The sequence below is a fragment of the Chionomys nivalis genome, chromosome 16, assembly GCF_950005125.1.
Source record: "Chionomys nivalis chromosome 16, mChiNiv1.1, whole genome shotgun sequence".
In the NCBI taxonomy this organism is placed as follows: domain Eukaryota; kingdom Metazoa; phylum Chordata; class Mammalia; order Rodentia; family Cricetidae; genus Chionomys; species Chionomys nivalis.
In genome coordinates this window covers 34,585,467-34,607,394 of record NC_080101.1, presented here as the reverse complement: position 1 = coordinate 34,607,394, position 21,928 = coordinate 34,585,467, and the positions used below count along the sequence as shown (strand labels likewise).

General features: G+C 48.9%; 2 protein-coding genes across 5 annotated transcripts in view; both read right to left on the bottom strand.

Moving 5' to 3' along the window:
- Ankrd6 (ankyrin repeat domain 6) overlaps nucleotides 1-21,928 on the bottom strand; it is a 125,048-nt gene that overhangs the window by 32,032 nt on the left and 71,088 nt on the right. For 2 of the 4 annotated variants that reach the window (XM_057790908.1, XM_057790909.1), the window contains exon 2: nucleotides 1,534-1,797. In XM_057790908.1, the coding sequence (XP_057646891.1) occupies nucleotides 1,534-1,653 (120 nt within the window). In that variant the 5' untranslated portion in view covers nucleotides 1,654-1,797. Of the gene's footprint in view, nucleotides 1-1,533; nucleotides 1,798-5,169; nucleotides 5,223-5,464; nucleotides 5,945-21,928 lie in introns of those variants that run through there. The other 2 variants (XM_057790907.1, XM_057790910.1) reach the window with 2 other exon arrangements.
- LOC130888068 (igE-binding protein-like) lies at nucleotides 16,699-18,576 on the bottom strand. The gene has a single exon (XM_057790911.1). It carries the CDS (start codon nucleotides 18,526-18,528, stop codon nucleotides 16,711-16,713), a length of 1,818 nt encoding a protein of 605 aa, XP_057646894.1. The 5' UTR covers nucleotides 18,529-18,576; the 3' UTR covers nucleotides 16,699-16,710.

The following is a 21,928-nucleotide window of genomic DNA, read 5'->3' as shown; positions in this document are numbered from 1 at the left end:
ATGAACAGACCACGGAGGAGTGCTTGGAGGAGGTGGGACTGGCTTGCTCACATGGCCTGCTCAGCCTGCTTTCTTATAGAACTCAGGACCACTAGCCCAGGACCACAATGGGCTAGGCCCTGCCCCATCAAGCACTAATTAAGAAAATGCCCTACAGACTTGCCTACAACCCAACCGTATGGAGGCATTTTCCCAACAGAAGTTCCCTCCTTTGATGACTGCAGCTGGTGTCGAGTTGGCATAAAACTAGCCAGGACAGCATGTAGTTCCATTTCTACGTAATAACCAAGAAAAGAAGACTCATAAATGAAAAGAAGACTCATAGTTGCCTGAGCTTGGGGTAGGGACATAGTGAACGGATATATAGTCTTTTACTGGATGACGAAGTTTTCTAAAATCGGAATGTGGCTGTATTGCTCAGGCTGCCATAACAGAAATTTATTTCCCAGAAGGAAGTCCAAGACTAGAGCACACACATGGATGGGTCCTGGTGAATTCCGTCTCTAGCTTGCTGAGCACAACTCTCACTGTGTGCTCAAAGGGCAGGAACCCAAATGCACACGAGTGACTGAGATGGACAAATGACCAACATCCGGCCCAGGAGAAAAGAGATATTAACAGATGATACCACAGGAAAAACTAAGGCCATATCTCCATCTGCACAGCTCTGTCTGGGGTGGACGGCAGGAGAGCTTCGGACTGGGGCACCATGGATATAGGGTGCATTTCTGCCTGGACAGAAATGCATTCGGTTTCCTAATGTCTGAAGTGAGGGTAAGAACAGAATATTCGCCAGGAGGCTTTACATCCTCACAGCAACCAGCAGTTGGATAAGTTTGCACAGCACTTCAACTACGCAGGGCCTGACACATTTTGTGTGGTTTATTTCTTGTTTATTTTTGATACTATGTAGCCCAGGCTGTCTTCGAACTTACGTTCCTCTCCCTCCCTAATGCTGGCACAACCACACCTGGCCAGGACCTACTTTTCTTAGGATTTTGCTATAAAATTGACTTCACCCAAATGTTCCCTGATCTGCCATTGTATTGCTGGTTGATGACGTATGAGCAATGTCATGCAAAGCCCACATGAAAACAGTGCCCACAACAGACATGGCAGTCATCTGGTCCAATCTGTCAGATAAGGACAATGAGATGAGGGGCAGGGGCTTCCTGACCAAAGGCTGGTCCACCTTGCTAGAGGGCCTGCCTAACATGATTACCAACCCTCACCCCACCCCAGCTCACTGTTTAGTCAGTCTCTGTGTAGGAACTTCTCCAAAGAAATATCCTGCCTACTGGCTATAAAGATAGATGGGGAAAAGTCCTGTGACTTTAAAGACTGTCAAATGCAAATTACAAATGCTCCATTTGAAAGATGACAATGGAAACGTTTTCAATGCTTCCCGTTTTTTCCCAAGCCTCCATCTCTTTACCAAAGCCAGTTCTTTTAAAGACTATGAACCAAACAACAGTTCTGCAGACAAGAGATGAGCTATTCCCAGAGAATCGCTATGGCATTTTTCCTTGTTACCTTGGTAACCGCTACCTTGGCACCCTTGTTGATGAGCTGAACCACATTCTCCGCTTGGCCTTTGTACGCAGCTATGAGCAGGCGTTCTGAAAGCGCAGCGACCGCATCCTGCTGGCTCATGAATCAGTAGAGAAAGGGGTTCTCAGGAAAGCAGGGGATCAGTTCCTTCAGCTCCACGTGCAGCCTCTGGCTAGGACTGGAGTCCACAGGGAAAGGTGCTCAGAATCATGGGGCATGCCTTGGTTACTACTCCATCTTCAGGTCCTGGGGGGGGTCACAAGACAAAGCGGCCATCAGTGCCACTCAGCACACAAGGGCAGACAGACAGACCTCTGCTGACCGCAGGGTGCACAGCCCAGGGGAGGAAACCTAGAGAGATGGGACATGAAAAGCATGTTTCCACAGAGTTTCGGAGTGGCAGGCAGCAGAGTGTGCCAATCTCTCCACTTCCTCCCTCCTCAGGACCATTCTCCACAGGATAGGCAGAACTGGGAGGTTGCATTTTTACCAGGGGGAAGGAGGCCTGATATAACACAGGGGTGGAGGGAGGGAAGGTGGGGAGAATGATGTAATTAATTGTTTTTAACTTTAAAAAAAAAGAGGCCTGATATGATTCCCTACACACCTCCTGGTCATTTACATAACAACATGTACTGTGAATGACCAGCCTTAGCCTTGTGGACCTGGTTCCTGTGAATCCACCATGACTAGCAGGCACTCGGAGACCATGGTGGGCAGGGTGTCTCCTTGAGGAGACCCCCCCTCCCAGCCCCGACACACACACACACACACACACAGAGTGCACGTGATTTTCTCCATCCTTTCCTTTCTGGAAACGGTGCAGCCTTCTGAGTTCTGAAGCCAGGAGTTCAGATGGAGTTCTGAGCACAGACCCCAGGCCGACTCCAGTTCCAAACTGATGAGAACACTTCACCTTGTGAGGAAACTGATGCCCCCTCGGTGCAGCCAGCTCTAGCACTACCGTTTAGGGTCACCGCCTCCACAAACACCCCACATGCCCTTGCTAAATCGGAGGAAAATCAACGGCCACTAAATCACTGGGGACAAAGCTTCCGGTGTGCAGTGAGTGGGCTGGAGACAGTAACTACAAACTTAAGCTCTCCTTTCAGGAAAGGACCAAGAAGGAGAGAACTCTTGGCTCCTCGCAAGTAGCTGTGGGCATATCCTTAGAACAAGCCAAGTCAGGGTACTGACTTCAGTTCTGCGGCAGGAGGGGGAGGAAGGACGTCTTTGCATTTTAAAATATGTTTATAGTTGTCATGGAGATGGCTCAACAGGTATAGGCACTTGCTGCAAAGCCTGAAGCCCCTGCACCTGCCTACTCCCCTCCCTGCCCCTCCCTGCCCCTTCCTGCCTCCACACCGCAGAAAATGCTGCAGCAAAGGGCCACTCTTCAACCCAACACTGGATCATGTTTTGGTATTCAGGAATCTACGGGCATCTTTCATAAGTGCTTCCAGTAACTTGATGATCACTTCAATCTCAGTTCACGTGACCCTGGGAGGCTGGGGTAGAGTCCCATATGCAGAACAGACACCAACCAACTCCATTCCCACAGCAGCAGGGAGTGAAATGGTATTTCATTATAAGAAATCTATCCAGTTGTAAACACTGTAATTATAGAACGATAATTCTTACCTACCCCCAATTCTTTATTACCATATTTCATATTGTTCTCCATCTGTTGCCCCGGATACGGGCAAAAGATAATCAGGAAAGAGAGAGAAACCTGGCAAGCCCAGCCTGCTCTTGCTCACCAGGTCACCGGAAGTACAAGGCTGGAGAGGGTGATGCCAGGAAGCATAGCGCCCCAGCTAGTCGGCCCTGAGATCCTGAGATGTGCATTTCCCTTCCTGTGCTGGGCATCGAGCCCAGGGCCTGTCACATGCCAGGCAAGTGTGCTACCACAAAGTTACATCCCCTGCCCAATGAAAGAACAGAGTTAAGACTCAGCAGTGAGAGAAACAGCTAGAAATGCCTTTGGAAGGGCCCAAAGTCACATGACTATATTTGGGGCTTTATCTCCTGCCTGCACACACACACGCATTGTCTTTATCAACATGGGGTTTGCTGTTTCATCTTCTGCAGGTAGGCTGTGTTGCATTCACACACATTGCTCCGATTTGCTGCTCCTTCAGGTCAAATACTCTTTGTTGCCAAATGCAGGAAAACGCACGGCATTAGCAGCCAGTTCCCCGAAGATCTCCCTCCCACCTGCAAGTCTTTCCCCTTTGCACCCCCTTCCCTTCATCTACCTGTTTGCTCTCTCTGTGCACTTGGCTCCGTCTCCACCTGTCCCTTCCAGCACCTTTCCCACACAGGACATCTGAGTCCAAGAAAGCCTACTTCATACAGAGTTATCATCATTGTTGAGTTCCACCCGGTCTACTCCAAAGCCTGCCGGAAAAGGTGAGCCTCTCAGCTGCACGGTTCCTGCCACCAGCCCCACAATCACAGCGATGCAGCCCCCTTAGCAACAGACACAAGGCCCAGCCGGCTTCTGCTAAATGGATTTACTGCTTTCCTCCCAGCCACCCATCTCATGCAACAGATGACGCCCCTCAGACAATGAAACTAAAGCCAGAAGTTCTTACAGTTACAGCTGCAGGCTGGATAGCTCTGCTTCGATAACGCCTGGGTAAAGAGCCCTTTGCAAGTCCAGCCACCATCACTGTTTTGTTTTCAAATCAAAACACCCCATTGGTGAGAAAACAGTGACCAACTAGCAATACCATTTTATTTTTTGCTTTTCTGTGGCAGCTACATAAGAATCCTTTTTACCTCCGCCCCACGAAACCACCCCTACACCTGCAGGACAGTGGTCATTCACAACAGACCTTGGATACGCCCCGTCACCCCCTAGCATGCTGGCACAGGAAACTGCCTGCAGGATCAGCGGCAGAAACACCACCCTGGGTTATCAGCTCCTATCTGCAGCTAACACCATCCCCTCGTGCTTGGACTTCTCAAAGTCATTGTTAGTGTCAATGCAGGGATCACCTCACTGTGAGGACCTACACCAGCAGGTGCTGGGGCTGCCCTGTTTCCCGTTTCTCCTCACGACCTCGCGTGGAGTTAGAGGATGCTCTCCTCCCTGTCTGGGAACCAGCAAACTAGGCCAGATGGAGGCAGGCAGGGATAGGGAGGGCTGGAGAACCCCCAGGAGAGGAAGGAAACAGAAGGGTGTGACCAGCCTGCAGGCTGAGTTAGTCTTCACTGCTAACCTGTTGGGTGCCCTGGCTGTCACAGCTTTGGCCTCTCATTAAATCCCAGCCTCCTCTTCTATTCCGTAGTCATCCCTCAAGATAGCCTTGCTGCTGGAAGGGAGTCTGTCTGCCTCACAGCTGTCAATCACAGCCTCTGTCACGGTGAGCATTCTCACAGTGCTCCAGAGGGAAAAGCTTAAAGGCAAACTTGCTGCCGGGTCTTCAGGCAGGAAGGAAGCAGCCACACAGTCGGTCCACAGAGAGCACAACACAGGCAGGTGGGGGCGGACTCCAGGGACCCACTGCCTCCTTTCCTCCCAGCCCTATCCCTTCTGCATGCATTGCTCCCTAGTCTGCAGTTCCTTTTGTGTCTCATCACCAGGGTCAAAGGATTCCACAGATGCTCTACCTGTGAGGCGATAGTTGTTTGTTTTCCTGTTTTGCTTCACACGGCAAAGAGTCTCCAAGGTTAGATTCTGCTGCTTTATTGCAGATTTACAACCAACTCTCCCGGTGCCGGTCAATATCTGAAAGCCACTACATTTAGTCTCCTCCCAATGCACTAACTACTCTAAACGAGCCCTTCTAAGAAAAGTCCTAGCCAGGCATTGTGCAGAGCCCACCGCGATCAGGCCACCAGAGCCGTGGTTGGAGAGCACACACAGTTAGAATAACTAGCTTTTCCCACCGGAGGGATTACTCACACATGGGGCTGTCCACCGTGTTCTTTCTGAAATGCGGTCAATTCTCTCCTGGTGGGATTCTAAGCTTCCCAGGGCTGCCGCTGCTCCCAGAGGCTCAGGGATTTACCCACAGCAATTATAAGCCTTCTTCCTTAGCCTCCTCGGCCGCGATGCTAGCTGCATCACCAGACCATTAAGGCATCCATTCGGCTCCAGATGCTGCTCTATTGTCACTGTTCTGATTTCTGTGAGACCACTCTCTCTTAGGAGCAGAGGACCTGTAGCCCTGCCCGACAAGTCAGGGAGCCATTCCCAGCCGAGGCGAGCGCTACAGATGGATAAGCTGATGATGAAGCAGCAAAGTTTGCAGCCTGCCGTGAAGGGGGGCACACAGGCAGGGGCGAGAGGATCACCGACTGTCCTCACGGACACGGCTGCTGAAACGCTGGCATCCTGCGCAGCAACCCAGACACAGCTGCTGGAGCAGAGTCCCGAACGGGAACTGCGGCGTCTGCAGAGCAGACAGGGTCTGGCGGAGTGGCCACTGAGATGTCTGTAAACACAGTCTGCTCAGAAACTCCTCCACAGTGCGCGCAAGGGAGCAGGGTGGGGAAGTGGAGGGCCGAGGCCTCTCCGAAGCAGATGATGCGTGATGCCCCCCTTCTAGGCATCGCAGGTGAGCCTCCCTGCCCACTTCCTCAAGCACCAGCAGCTTCCTGGAGACATAAGAAGCTTTCCATTTTGGCTCGAGCCAGGACAGTAGAGTTTTTGTGTGAAAATAGAATTAGCAGCTTTAGATGTAGGAGAAGAGCTTGGTCAACAAACCTTCTGATGGCCATCCTGCCCCACTCCTTCTCCCTACCCCGCCCCCCCCCCCAGGACAGCGACTCCTGTGGCCATGGGCACCATCTTCCCCTTTTCTTCTGGACTAGAGTTTTTCATCCTAGTTCACCCAAACCCAGTCATTCCTTTCCTACTGCAATCTCTGCTGGGGACCAAGTGAGATTACAGCAAAGATGAACACAGCTCGATCCCAACTTTGAAGAAACCATTACCGGGCCACCCTTAGGTCACAATGAAGACCCAAAAGACCAGGTACCAGAAACAGATCAATGCAACCAGTTAAAAGTCCATTGTCTCAAAGATCTGTGACAGCTCCTCCTCCTCCTAATAGCCATGCCCATAGCAGAGGCCTTCAGTACAAGCACAGGGGCAGGTGTACAGAAACAGGTATACAGGGGCAGGTGTACAGGGACAGAGGTACAGGGACAGGTGTACAGGGGCAGGTGTACAGGAACAGAGGTACAGGGACAGAGGTACAGGTACAGGTGTACAGGGGCAGAGGTACTGGGACAGGTGTACAGGGACAGAGGTACAGGGACAGGGGTACAGGGACAGGTGTACTGCTCACATAAGGTGATTGGCATAAAGGGGGAAAGAGCAGGACAGAAACCCCACTCCTATCTCACCCCCACCATTGCAGAACAAGAGGGACAATTATTTCTTGAGCCATTTCAAGGACAGGCAGAATGTGACAGTTACTGAATCAAGGAGCCACCTTGGCAGGAGACACAAGCTGTTGCTATAGAAGTTGGGTGACATATGTACATTGTCCAGGAAACCCGTGTCGCACGACGCCACTAAAAAATAAATAAATAAAAAACCAAAAAACAAAAAAAATCATTACCTTGGTGGGCCAGAGCTGTACTATTGGGCAAAGCCGTTGCTGGCCCGGCATGCTTTTCTCCTGAAGGACGATTGCTTACTGGCTAGACCACCAGCATCTCCCAACTGGGGCTGTGCTTGCCCATTGCATAACAAATGATACTACATGTGCTCAGAATTCAGCCCATCACCATCTCTACAGGCACCGTCTACCATGGCGAACAAAAATGCCATCATCCACCTGCCAATCTCTGCAGATTCTGGTGATGGACTAATCCTTAAGCCTCGGTGTAACTGTCACCGAAAACAAGTGTCAATTAATGAGAGAATAATGGGGAGCATTGAGCCGATGTTGCTATAGAAGAGACGCCAAAACTCGGAAGAATTAAATGTACTTTCTTTGCCTTGATCTCCCTCGCCTTGCTGAAAGGCCACAGGACATGTGGACAGAATAGCCACCTGCGGTGGAGGAGGAGACTCCATGAGAAACTGAATCCCCTTGATCTAAACCTTCTGGCCTCTAGAAATGAAGGAAGAAACTTCAGTCTATGGGGTGTGAAGGTGGCCCAAGTGCACGCCACAGCATCCCTTGTGAAATGTGCTACATGGTGCAGGCTGGCCTCCTGCACCTCAAGCAGGAACGCTGTCCCCATCATATTGTGTACAGTGCCTCTCACTGTGCCTGGGTCCATGAATTCCATAGATTGAGAGGACAGGACACCTAGACAATCTGTTCCAGAGGAAGCAGGCCATGGCTCTAACCCTCAGAGATAATAGGAGTAGGGTATGCAATCCTCCTCTCTCTTTCTCACACAGCGGAGGACCACAGCTCCTGGGAACTGAAGGGTTACCGAGCTGGAGGAAGCCCTTAGTGATGTCAACCCATCCAGTTCATTAGCCCGAAAGCACTGAACTAAAGTCACTGCACACTGCCACCGTTAAACCCTTCTGGGTAAATCCACAGATGCTCAAGAAAAAAAAACAGGAAAGTGTCCAAACCAACAAAGCCCCCCAAGAGTGTCCCCATGCATGCCATCACATTGCCTCCCTTAAAAATCTTTGTTCAATTTTTGTTTTTTTTAATTGACTGTGTGATGTACTAAGTGTTTATTTTTGAATGTAACAGCAAAAGGAACAGCAGAAACTGGGAGAGAAATCCCTCTTCTTGGATGAGTAAGGAAAAGGAGGTCAGCCAAGTTTCCACTCGGAAAGTGCTGGAGGGGGGTCGGAGAGAGGCGAGGCAACAGTGGGCTGGCGCAGGTGGGGTGGTCTGAAGGACTGAAAAGTTAAGAACAAGGAGAAAAGGGGCAGCTGCCATCAGCGGTTATCATTCAAGGACAATGATCAGAGAGGACACTGGGAAAATTAGAAGGTGGCATTTTCCCACACCGTGTCAAGGAAACTACCCTGCCTCAGCGTGGCAGAAGACAGAGTGTGGTACTCGGTCTCCTCGGAACACGGGCATCCCTCATCAACAACCAGCTGACTCTCTCTCTCATGGTGGTGTGCACATGGCTTCTTTTCTCTGTCTTGATTTCCTTTGTGCGGTTATTCTGTCTTTGGAGCCAGCAGAGACAGGCGGATCTCTGTGAATCTGAGGCAAGAGGGCTCCTTTCCTGTCCCCGAGCTCAGGGGAAACTGACAATGCCCAACACTTCCATCTACCACTCACGTATTACACAGAACAGCTCCACTGCCCTAAAACCCCCACGCTCTCCCCTGCCCATCAAGGTCTGCACAACTTTGCCTTTCCCATAATGCCACACAGCTGGAAGCAGGCAGCACTGTCACCTTTTCAGATTGGTGGCTTTATACTAGCAGGAACTATTTGAGGTCCATTTCCCATGTATTTTCGTGGTTTGATAGCTGATTCCTTTTTTAACAGTTAATAATATTCTGTTGTACGGACACACCACAGCTTGCTCCTCTGTTTTTCCATTGAAGGACATTTTGGTTGCTTCCAAAGTTTGGTCACCATGCATGAAGCATCTGTAAACAAGACTGTAGGGCATTCATCTCACTCAGGGGACACCGGGAAGTCCAAAACCAATCACACCACATGGCAGGGTTGAGTCTTGTGAGAAGCTGTAGTTTGGCCCTCCCAGTGCAGCAGCTGCTTTTACGCCGATCTAATGCCACGCTCAATGATGTCCTTCTAGCTCCCACCTGGTAAAATTCCTTCATGTCATTGGCCACTACTACCATCCTTCCCTTGTCAATCATCCTCCCTCCTTAGCGTCTGATTCATTCTGTCCTTCCACCTCCCCGGGACTGTCTTTCTTTCACCTCTTGCTGGGACCCTGATGTTGCAGGTCCTAAAGGTTCTTAGGTTCTTGGTTCTCTTCTCCACTTGTTTCCTCCTCCTCCTCCTCCTCCTCCTCCTCCTCCTCCTCCTCCTCCTCCTCCTCCTCCCACTCCTCCTCCCTGCTGCCCACATCCTCTCTGCTGCCTAGGAAAAGATCTCTCCCAGTCTACTTCTTGAGCCTCGTTCCCTTTTTCTGCAGCTCTATAAACACCCAGCCACCCAACAGGCATTTTACTTGAATGCCCCCTCTCAACATCCTTGCTCCAAAACCTCCTCCTTTCCTTGTGTCCCCACCTTGAGAAGGGGCTCCGGCTTTCCTCTGTCAACCTGTTTCCCTTATCTGAACTATTTCCCTCAGGTTCTCTTCTTCCCTCACTCCCGTCCTGCAGTAAATCGCCAAATGCTGATTTGAAAGAGGAAGGGATGGAAACGAAGAAGAAGGTTTGAAGTCAGACTTCAATTCCAGCTTGGCCATTTACTGCAGGCAGATTTGTAAAGGACTGCTTCCTTACGCGCATGCGTGCTAGCGGGTCACGCCTCTCTGGGTGGAGGAGTAGGCACACTGCACCCTGTCTGGCAGCTGTGCTCAGAGAGATAAGCAGTTACTAGGTTACATCTCAGGTGATTCTTGGGCTCTGTCTTTGCTGATGGCACTTTCTGAATATGGCACTAACTGATAGCATCGTCTTTAACCGGACACTGAGAGTGTTTTCTGAAGCCCCATTGTGAAGACTAAAGGTAGAAAGCGCAGGCTTGGGGCTGGAGAGATGCTAAGGCTAAGCTCACAACCAAAAATAAAAGAAAGTGCAGGCTTCAGCTTGTATGTGGAAATCTGCTTCCCTAAATGAGTCGATACCCAGGGAGAAAGAGAAGCCAGACCAAACTCATATTCAAGATTCAGACAGTGGGTGGTAATTTGGCTTAAACTGTATCTTCAATTTAAAAAGAAGAAGAAGAAGAAGAAGAAGAAGAAGAAGAAGAAGAAGAAGAAGAAGAAGAAGAAGAAGAAGAAGAAGAAGAAGAAGACGACGACGAAGAAGACGAAGAAGAACTATTCAAGAAAACACAAGAAGAAGAAGAACTATTCAAGAAAACACAATCTGGACACGGAGTGGCAGGGACATACTAAACTTGTCTCCCAGGAAGACTAAGCCACCGAGTTAACAGGAGTCATGTTTTCTGTCCTCCGCCTGGGTCTCAGATGAGTGCCTCTGACAGACGTGCTCCCTCCTATCTGATCTCTCACTGCTAGGAGGTGATGAGAAATAAAGCCTTCTGTTTCCATCTACTCCAAGATGGCAAAGATAGGGACCAGACCGTGAACTGACACACAGCCATTCACCCTGTCTCTCTGCAGGTGGCGGTGTGTGTGAGCGTGTGTGTGCACACCTGTGTGTGCTCGTGAGAAAGCCAGAACCAGTGTCAAGTGTCTCCTTTCCTGCCTTCTACCTTAGTTTAAGAGACGAAGTCTCTCACTGAATCTGGAGTGCACCAGTTTGGCTGGCCAGCAAGGCCTGAGCATCCCCTGTCTCTACGCCACCCCAGCTGAGGTCACAGAGCCATCCTGCCAGTGGATAGGTGGCTCCTGGGGATCCAAACTGGGGACCCCATGCCTGCACAGAGTGCACTTCGCTAATCCTGAGCCCTGTCTCTAGCGCCCCCACCCCAACGCCAACCATTTTGTTTGTGTCTATGGACTTCTTTATCCATGTTTCTCGTCAAAGAATGTTATGGGACAGCATTCACATAAAGGCAGAGGCTCGGCTAGGTACAGGACATCCGATCACTCACCTTGCTGGGCTCCCTGTCTCAGTCCCGCCCACTCCTCCGCCCACTAGTGTCTCTTTTCACAGAATACACGGGGTCATGTGGCTCCTTAGTCAGTAGCCCCCAGGTGCACAGCCCTCCAAAGTCCAGGGACGTACAAACCTCTTATGACCTGGCCCCACCCTCTAGTCCTGGCCACGTAGTCTCTTCCCCAGCTTGGCTGCAGTGGTATTTAGAGTATCTGAAAGAATGCTTGTGCCATTTTTGCTTCTAATCCCCTGTAGACCACCCCCAAATTCCCCTTCTCCCCCATTTCTGATTCAAGGGTGGCTTCCTCTCAGAAGACTCCCTGATCCTCCTCTGCTCTGCAGGTTTCCATGGCCCAATTCAGACTAGGTAGCAATCGCAGCACTGCCATTTATTTTGAATCAACCAAGTCAGTCTCCCTCCCTCCCTCCCTCCCTCCCTCCCTCCCTCTCAGGATCCCATATAGCACACTAACCCTGCTTCCACTATCCAGCCAAGGGTTGCCCTGATCTTCTGATTCTCCTCCTCTGCTACCCACACAATGGGGATTACAGGTGTGCACCCCAACATCTGGCTAGCCATGTGCATTTTAAACTTTGCTGTAGCTAGCTAGCACTTACCAACTTGGGTCACTATTGCTAGCCTCTCTTTCTACCTTTTGATTCAAGAGTCTTCTCCTTCTGTCTCTCCTCGAAGGAGACTGCCCTTGTCAGAGAAGGTTCTGGGGTGTGAGATGCAGAATTAGAGGGTGTCCCGCGCAACCGTCTCGCCAGCAAGAACGACGCGGCACACACAGGATCCTTCTGCAGAAAGCTTTAATGCGTCTTGAGAGGGAGAGCATAAGCTTACAGAGCGGAGACCCCAGAGGACCAAAGCCCAATCCTTTTATAGGTTAATAGTCCTCGCCTCCGACGTGTCACGCTCTGACTGGTTGCAGCTCGTCAGCCCATATGACGCCACGGGAGAGGCAGAGAACAAGGGATGGAAATTTCAGTTGGTGCTGCCGAATGCAGGCGCCATCTTGTAATGGAGTATGCAGGGGTGGCTCCTCACATCTCCCCCTTTCTAATATATTAAGGCAAATAGGCTTCCCAGATTATTGAGGGTAGAGACAGTGGTCATACTTCCCACAAGCAAACATACAGGACTTGTACGAAAGTCATCCCTAGGTTTATCGAGACCCGAGATGCTCTCGACCTGTCCTCTGCCGTTTTTCTGGGAAAGGGAGATTAAGGCAGGCAACCCTTATGCAGTACAACATGTCTCTCAGAGAGGGTGTTATAGCAGCAACTCTCTGTGCGATGCGCTTCGCTCAACACCCCTCTTGGGATGAAAGGCCAGACACTCTACCCTGTGCAATGAACCTAAGTTCCGGGTGTGCAAGAGCTGTCCAGCGAATAGCCTATTGCTTGAGCATAGTTAGCCAGATGTCAGTGGGAGCCCCCTGTTCTAGGGCAACAAGAGCCTGTGCAATCACCACCTTGTCTCTTTTGTTTTGGGTTCTGAGCCTGCAAACCAGCCAGAGGAGAACACCATTCTGCAGCAAACAATCACACCAAACAACCCCACCCCCACCCATCCTTTGAAATAAGAAACAGTCGAGGAAATCTAGGAAGACAGCCCCTCCATGAAGGACAGATCAAGGCGGGTAGAGTTGATTTAGACAATGGCGGCTCTCAACTCGCGAAGCGTCTGTTCAAATTCAACGGTCCAGTTCTGCAAAATGAACTGCAAAAGACTTATAGACAAATTAGCTGCTCTGGTAAAATTTTCATACTGAATGGAAGTAACACATAGGCCAGGGAGCTTTTGTTCGTAGCCCAATTGTGCCATCTGCCATAGATGACTGTAGCATTGATTACAATATTACTGTTAGATTCCCATCTAGCCTCTTTTAGCCAGGCTGAGGATTGGTTACAGGAATCACTATTATTTTGTTCTTTCACCAGGAAGCAAAGGCTCCCTTTAAGGGAGATAGTCCTGTTTTCTTTAAGTTCTTGAATTTGTTCATCTTTGGGCAGAAAGGCAAGTCCCAGTTCTTTATTAGTGTCAAAAAATCGGGGGAAAACTTGTGCATTATACATTACCGGCATTGGCAATGGGAATGTCGACATTATTCCCCAACGTGGCTCCCCTGGAATTACCAGAATCTTAATCATCAACAGCATCACAAGAAGCACCCTGTTCTTTTTCTTTATGTTGCTGGTCGGTTTCATTTTCCTGCTCCAAGACAGTTCTGGTGAGTCTCTCAGGGACCCAAAAGGGATTTTCTTCATCCTGTGGAAAAACACAAACAGCTCCCCTGGATCTTATTAAAATAGGATCCGGGCCTTTCCATTCATTAGTCAGCACATCTTTCCATTTTACTAATTCCTTAGGCCGCTGTGGGTCCGAGCAATGTCTCTGTGCTGCGGTTTGATCATTTTCATCCGAATTTAAAAAATTCACAGTAAAAAGTGCTACAGCAATAGCAACCCTCGGTACTGGGGGTAAGTCCTGTACAATTCCCCCTTTTTGTTTTATGAGATAAGATTTAAGCGTACGATGTGCGCGCTCAATAATACCTTGTCCCTGAGGGTTGTAAGGCAAGCCTGTAACATGTGTGACTTGCATCTGTGCACAAAATTGTTTAAATTTTTGAGAAGTATAAGCAGGTCCATTATCAGTCTTGAGGCATCTGGGCTTTCCCCAGGCACTCCATGCCTCGAGGCAATGTTGAATAACATGGCAAGTTTTTTCCCCTGTAAGTGGCGTTGCATGGAGAACACCAGAACAGGTGTCTATTGACACATGAACGTATTGTAACTTTCCAAATGAGGGGACATGAGTAACATCCATTTGCCACACCTGTAGCGGTAAAATTCCTCTGGGGTTGATACCTGTATGACGAATAGGAAGAAACTGACAGCAATTGTGACATTGGGTAACAATATCACGGGCTTCTTTTCTGGTTAAAGAGAAGCGCCTGCGTAAAGTCTCAGAGGTGACGTGGAAGTTATTATGAAAAGCCTTGGCAGCTTGTAAGGGTGAAGCAAATGCGGCTGCAGCCAGTCGCGTGGCTTTGTCTGCCAAATCATTGCCAAGGCTCATTGGTCCAGGGAGGCCCGAATGGGCCCTAATGTGAGTGATAAAAAAAGGAGCTTTCCTATGCAGTAGACAATCCTGTAATTTTTGAAAAAGAAGTGCCACTTTGCTTGTGGATTTTATAATCCCGGCAGTTTCAAGCAAGTTAACAGCATTGACTACATAAAAGGAATCAGAAACAATATTGAGAGGGCCCAAAAATTTTTGAAAAACTTCCAACACCACCAGGCACTCCACTATTTGAGGGGAGGTCTCTGTATAGGATCGTGAAAACACCCTGGAGCCTACAACGTAGGCTCCAAGACCGCCCTTTGAACCATCTGTATACACCACCAGCCCATCCTTCAATGGGGTGGGTGAAGTCACTCGGGGAAAAACTATAGGGTGTTCCGCAGCAAATCGTATCAAAGGATGTTTAGGATAATGATTATCAATCTTTCCTAAAAAGGTGGTGACCAAAATGGCCCAATCATCAGAAGTGGCAGCCAATGTTTGTACTTGGTGGGAGTTATAAGGAACTATAATGGAAATGGGGTGCTTGCCAAAATGGCCAACAGCTGCCTTCAAGCCTTTAAGGGCAATTTGAGCTATGGCTGCAGGGTACCAATCAATTATTTTATGAGGGGAAGCATGTGGATGGACCCATAAAAGCGGCCCATTTTGCCAAAGCACTGCAGTGGGCAACTTCCTTGTTTTGAACACGCATAGGGAAAAGGGTTGGGATGAATCTATACGGCATAATTGTGCCCCTTCAATGGCCCTTTCCACTAAAAGGAGGGCAGCTTCGGCTGCAGGGGTTAAAGATCTGGGGGAGGTAATGTGGGCATCTCCCTCTAAAATATCAAATAAGGGCTTTAGGTCAGCAGAGGGAATCTTTAAAAATGGGCGAAGCCAATTAATATCTCCTAACAGCCTTTGAAAATCATTTAAAGTACATAAATCATTTCTGTAAATTTTAAGTTTTTGTGGAAGAATCTTATCTGGAAAAATTAAGGAACCTAAAAAATGCCCAGAATTAGCAACTTGGACCTTTTCGGTAGCAATTTGGAGGCCCCAAAACTGTAAGGTCTTAAGTAATAAAGGATAGGCTTCTTGAAGAAGTTTTTGATCTTTATGACATATAAGCACATCATCCATATAGTGAATAACTATTAGCATTGGAAATTGTTCTCTTATTGGCCTTAGGGCCTCTTGTACATACAATTGACACATAGTCGGACTATTTGCCATGCCCTGGGGCAATACCTTCCATTGGAATCTCTTATCAGGTTCCATATGATTAATGGAGGGGACAGTAAATGCAAAACGTGGTCTATCAGGAGGATACAAAGGGATGGAGAAAAAACAATCTTTGATGTCTAATATAATTAAGTTCCAATCTTTGGGCAAGGTGGAAAGCACCGGGAGCCCCCGCTGCACAGCCCCTAGGGGGTGCATTTGTTCATTAATGGCTCTTAGATCATGTAGCAAGCGCCATTTTCCTGACTTCTTTTTGATGACAAAAATCGGGGTATTCCAAGGGGAGGTTGATGGTTCAATGTGTCCCAAGGCTAGCTGTTCAGAAATAAGGCTGGTTACCGCCTTCAATTTTTCAGAGGTCAGTGGCCACTGGGGAACCCACACCGGGGTCTCTGTTTTCCATGGTATGGGTCGTGCTGCCCCAGTGGCGCCTAGGAAAAACCCAGGCCCTGTCTTCCTTGGTTGGGGTCAGGCGCCACAGGTTCTGTCCGCCCTTGTCCTAGGCGCCCTAGTCCTTTTCCCACCTCGTACCCTATCTTTCTCATAATATTGATTGCTTGTGGTGAATATTCATTAGATAAAGTAAGTCCCATGGCTTGCATAACATCCCGTCCCCATAAGTTAACAGGCAAGGCTAGTACATACGGGGTGAACCGTCCCTCCTGTCCTTCCATGGTCCTCCAAATAAGGACCGAGGAGCTGATAGTTGGGTGAGCATTATATCCCAGTCCTTGTAAAGAATGTGACGCTTCAGTAGTTGGCCAAGATTTGGGCCACCAATGGGAGGAAATTATGCTTTTGTCCGCTCCGGTGTCCAAAATGCCTTCAAAACGCTTACCATTAACCCAGAGGGACAACTTTGGCCTATCCTGGAGGCTAACAACTAAGTAAGCTGAATCCTGGCCTGAGGATCCCATCTGTCTGTCTTCTGTTTTCTGATGAGCATCACCTGGGAGGAGCAGCAGCTGAGCTATTCTATCTCCTTTACTAATAGAAAAAACCCCATTAGGACTGGAACATAATACTTGAATCTCAGGGACATGTTGATTATCAATTATACCAGGATGGACAATTAGTCCCTGCAGGGTGAGCGATCCTCGGCCTAAAAGGAGACCTACGCTCCCTTGTGGCAATGGTGTAGGCATCTGAACAGGGACAGGCTGCACCCCCATCTGGGGCATTAGTAAGAAGTCGGAGGAGGCGCACAAGTCCACTCTTGTTCCGTTTCCGGGGGAGCCTCGTCTGTTGCCTTGATAAACCTGTTCCCATATTTTTGTGGGCCCTGGGATCGAGGGCCCACTGCCCCGTTTTTTGGATTCTTATTCACAAATGTCTCCATAGGAGGGAGAACTCTGCCCTTTATATCCCTTACTGAGCGACATAGCTCAGCTTTGTGGTAGCCCTTACCACAGCGGGTACAGAGGGTAGGTGGAGCCCTTTCTCTTTCTGATGCTCTACAGTCCTTTTTAAAATGCCCCGGCTTTCCACATTTAAAGCAAACTCTTTTGTCAGGCCCTTTAAGGGGGCGCTTTTGAGACTGTAAAATGGCAGCAGCCAATCCTACATTAGTAAGGGGACCACCAAGTTCTCTACAAATCCTGAGCCAATCTTGTAACCCTTTATTCTTTCTTGGGGCTATGGCCGCGCGACATTCCTGAGTGGCGTTCTCAAAGATAAGCTGTTCAGTAAGAGGCGCGGCTGTTTCAGGATCACCAAAGATGCGCCCTGCTGCCTCTGTCATTCGCGCCACAAAATCTGAAAAAGGCTCCTGGGTCCCTTGAATAATCTTAGTGAGCTGATTATTCACTTCCCCCTTTTTGGAGAGTGCCTTCCAGGCCCTAATGGCCATATCAGCGATTTGCCGATATGCACCCCAGTGATAATCTGTTTGATTAGCTGCAAAACGCCCTTGACCTGTCAGGAGGTCGAACGTCCATTGTTGCTGTTCCGGAGTCAGAGCCATAGCATTGGCCCTGGCTTGCTCCTGTGCAGCTTCATGCCAGAGAGCTTTCCATTCCAAATATTGGCCCATGCTGACAAGCGATGCTTTCGCCACCGTCTGCCAGTCAGCTGGGGTCATGGCGGCCATGGCCAGCCTGTCCAATTGTGCTAGAGTAAAGTTGGCTGTTACTCCATATTTTCTGACCGACTCTGCCAATTCTTTAAGTTGATTATACTCTATGGGTGCATGCACCCGTCCTCCCTCTGCGCCTTCAAAAACAGGATAAGCAAGGTGTAGTTTTCTTTTTACTTTCTCCGGGAGGAAGGAGAAGGACTTCCGGCGCATTTCATAAGGAGGGGGCGCTGAAGGGACTACCTGCGGGGAGGCTGCATAAGGCTGCCGCTTTCGGGGCTCTCTCTTACTCCGCAAGTGATCATCAGGATGATACCTCTCCTCCTCATATCTGGCTTCTTCCTCCTCTAGTTCAGCTTCTTCCTCAGGGTCTAAGTCTTCTTCTTCTGAACTTTTAGAATCATCGGAGCTATCGGCAATTAAAGCTTCAAGCTCTTGTAAAGGGTATAGACTAGTACTTCCTTTCTTTCTTACAACAGGCAAGGGACCTCTAGGGTCCGATGCATACACCCCCTTGTCATTAGACGCACCGGGGGGGCCATTTTCCTTAATTGGGACTGGTTTTTTCTTGCGCGCGCCCAACCTCTCACTACGCTCAGTTTCTGACATGCTATCCTGGACTTCTTCAAGGACATTTCGTCCCTCTGCTACAACAGCCCGACAGGCTTCATCCTCTAAACAGTTCTTAATAAGTTTCCAAATGGCCCTTGTCCCCTGTCTCAATTCCCCTTCTGCCAGTTTTTTATCAAGATCTTTACCTAATTTATTCCATGAGGCAAGAGTCAAGGACCCGGAGCAAACATACCAGGGAGCCACCCGATCAATTTCTTTGACAAAATTTTTAAGTGTCCGATTGGCAACTTTTATGTCTCGTTGCTTTAACACCGTTTCTAGCGCTGTAACGATAGACTGAGAGGAGCCCATGATAACAAGCAGACACCCGCGGCTTATCTACGTCCGTCTTACAAGTGTGAAGAAAATGAAAGTAAACTCCGCGTACAGCTCTTTTATCTACAAGAGACTGAGGCACGCAACAGAGTGCTGCCGCTTATCTACGTCGGACTTAACGCACCTAACAATCATAACGGTGAAAGCAGAGCATAGTAGCACTCCCAGGACAATCACTATGGCTTCAACACTATCTTCCTAAGGCAGCGAGAGGTCCAAGCCAAAATCCAGAAAGGACATACCTCTCTGAGCGTATCCACCTGCAGTTCTGAATCCTCCTTGAATCCAAGGGATCTCCGATGGTGCTGACGATGTTGAGGTTCCCGGGTTTCGGCACCAGTTGTCCCGCGCAACCGTCTCGCCAGCAAGAACGACGCGGCACACACAGGATCCTTCTGCAGAAAGCTTTAATGCGTCTTGAGAGGGAGAGCATAAGCTTACAGAGCGGAGACCCCAGAGGACCAAAGCCCAATCCTTTTATAGGTTAATAGTCCTCGCCTCCGACGTGTCACGCTCTGACTGGTTGCAGCTCGTCAGCCCATATGACGCCACGGGAGAGGCAGAGAACAAGGGATGGAAATTTCAGTTGGTGCTGCCGAATGCAGGCGCCATCTTGTAATGGAGTATGCAGGGGTGGCTCCTCACAAGAGGGTGCTGAGAAGGCTGTTTTATGAAAGGCTGCTCTTGCAGAGGACCCAGGTTCAGAGCACCCACACAGTGGCTCACAGTCATCTGTAACTCCAGTCCCAGGGGATCCAGTGTCTTCTTCTGACCTCTGAGGGCACTGAATGCACATGATGCACAAGACGATATATGCAGGCAAAACACCCAGACATATAAAAATAGATACTAAAAATTTTAAATGATTAAAAATATTAATGATGAATGATACAACCTACTGGTAGAACATTTGTCTAGTATACTGAGACCCTGAGTCTGATCCCGAGCACAAGTAATAATAGTAATAATTATTATGGTTATATTTGTTATAATTATTATTATAATGATAGCTGTCATTATACTAGTGGGTTTTAGACTCTGCTCCTTGACTGTTTCCCTACAGACACAGGCAATCCTTTAGCATTCCTCCTGTTCACAGTATCTCTCCTCTCGATCTCTGACTTTGCATACACAGTGCACGTCACAGTGCAGTTTCCTCTGTGACGTCATCACAAGAGTGCAGCTTGCACCTAGTGCAGGAGCAGATGTGCTCAGAGCGGATGAGCGCTCTGTTTACCTGGGTGGATCACAGCCTCCCAGAGAGCAAGTGCCCGCTCTTCTTTTTCCATATGCCCAAATAATAAATAACATTGCAGTGACCCCTCAAAAACTATGCCCACTTTTTAATCCATTCATCTGTTGATGGACGTCTAGACTGGTCCACCTCCTTGCCATCATGAATACAGAAGCAACAAACACAGATGTTCATGTGCCTCTGTGGTAGAATATGTAGTCCTTTGGTTGTATGCCCAGAGGTGGTATATCATGAAATTTGCAGGAAAATGGATGGATCTGGAGAGTATAATAATGAGTGAGGTCATCCAATCTCCCTCACCCGCCCATTTTTTTGAGACAGGGTTTCTCTGGGTAGCCCTGGCTGTCCCGGAACTTGCTCTGTAGACCAGGCTGGCATCAAACTCAGAGATCTACCTGCCTCTGTCTTCTGAGTGCTGGGATTAAAGGTGAGTACCACCATCACCTCTACCCAGTGAATCTCAAGAAGATGAGAATCACATGTTTTCCCTCAATGCAATGTTAGCCTATGATGCATGTATGTATATATATGCAAACAGGCATGAGTGTCGATAAAGTCTAAAGAAAGGAGACCAAGAAAGAGCAATATAGGTGATGAGCAAGGATGGGGGTAGGCAAAAGGGCATGCATGCTGACAGACACAGCTTTTCATGGAGTTACTACAGGAGGTGGTGCAGGAAGAACGGTGTGTGTGTGTGTGTGTGTGTGTGTGTGTGTGTGTGTGTATGGGGGGGGCGTCTCTTGTCACATAGAGGTTGAAAGAAGGCATATGCAGGGGACTTCTAGAAAGGAATAGAAGCCTAGAGAGCAAGAGGCAACCATTTCTGGGAAAATACACATTAAATACGGAAAAGCAGAAGTCAGTATATGGTTGGGAGGTGCTGAGTGGTAGCCCTGAGGTTTCTGGGTTCCCTGGTTTGTGGCCCCCTCAGGCCTTGAGCAGGCATCTGCCCCCCACCCCCGGAATGCAGTAGAGGAAATACCGTTCAAGTTAAAATGGATGGTGGTGCACCCTTCAATCCCAGAACTTGGGAGGTAAATGCAGGTGAATCTCTGTGAGTTGGAGGTTAGTCTCGTCTATAGAGTGAATTCTAGCACAAGCCACGACTGTTACACAGAGAAACCCTGTCTTGAAAAACCACACGCACACACACACAGACACACACACACACAAACAGACACACACACACACAAAAACAGAAAATCAAGTTAAAGTAGCATTGACACAGTGGGGTGTGACGTCATGCTAACACCATCTATCTCCTGCAAAGGCAGATGCCGAGACCTAAACTGTGTAGACTATCCACACCGCATTAGCAGAGGGCTGATAGACCCAGTTTCTCTGCCAAGGTTGGCTGAGGTAGGATGGAAACAAAAGGAGAAAGGGGGTGCTTTTAAGTAGTGTACCCACAAACTGTTCTTCAAATCTGACCAGGTTACATAGCTGGCTTCCTGCCCAAGCCTTAATGCCCTTGGATATTAAACAGAGTTGGCATCAGTAGCTAGTGACTTTATAGGGGATCCGGCACAACCCACACAGTGGGCAACAGCACACAGCTATGAGAAGGCACCCCTTGAACATGACGAGTGCACATCTGAACCAAAGTCTCCCGTTAACTCCCAAGTCTTTCCCAGCATGTGATCCTGCCTGGGTCCCTAATCTACCAACTGCAGGTGACGAGCCCAAAGGGCCGCCCTGGGCATGCGCTGGACAGTCAGCACGTCACAGCACATAGCACAGCGGTGCTCGGCTTCAGTGCAGAGCTGGTGGGATCAGGAGTCCTCGTGGAGATGTGGGTGATGAGTGCGGCTGGCCATCAGGGAGGCTCTGGGGTTCTTTCTCACTGTCATGGCATCATACACTGACCATCAGGCATTCGGGAAGATGCTCTCTGAGGTAAGGTGGAGTTAGGTAGAGAACAGGTTCCCAGAATTCCCTGCCTGATGCAGAATCGTCCTAGCTCAGGTTATTCATGGGTATCTCCTAGCTAGGGATGTCTTCTAAATTACATATTGCTCAGGCTTTAAGTTCCGGACATAGATGAACAATAGACAATAATAAAACATGAAAAATACCAAATGACCACACCAATTACTATGAATTATTCAAAATTAAAATTGT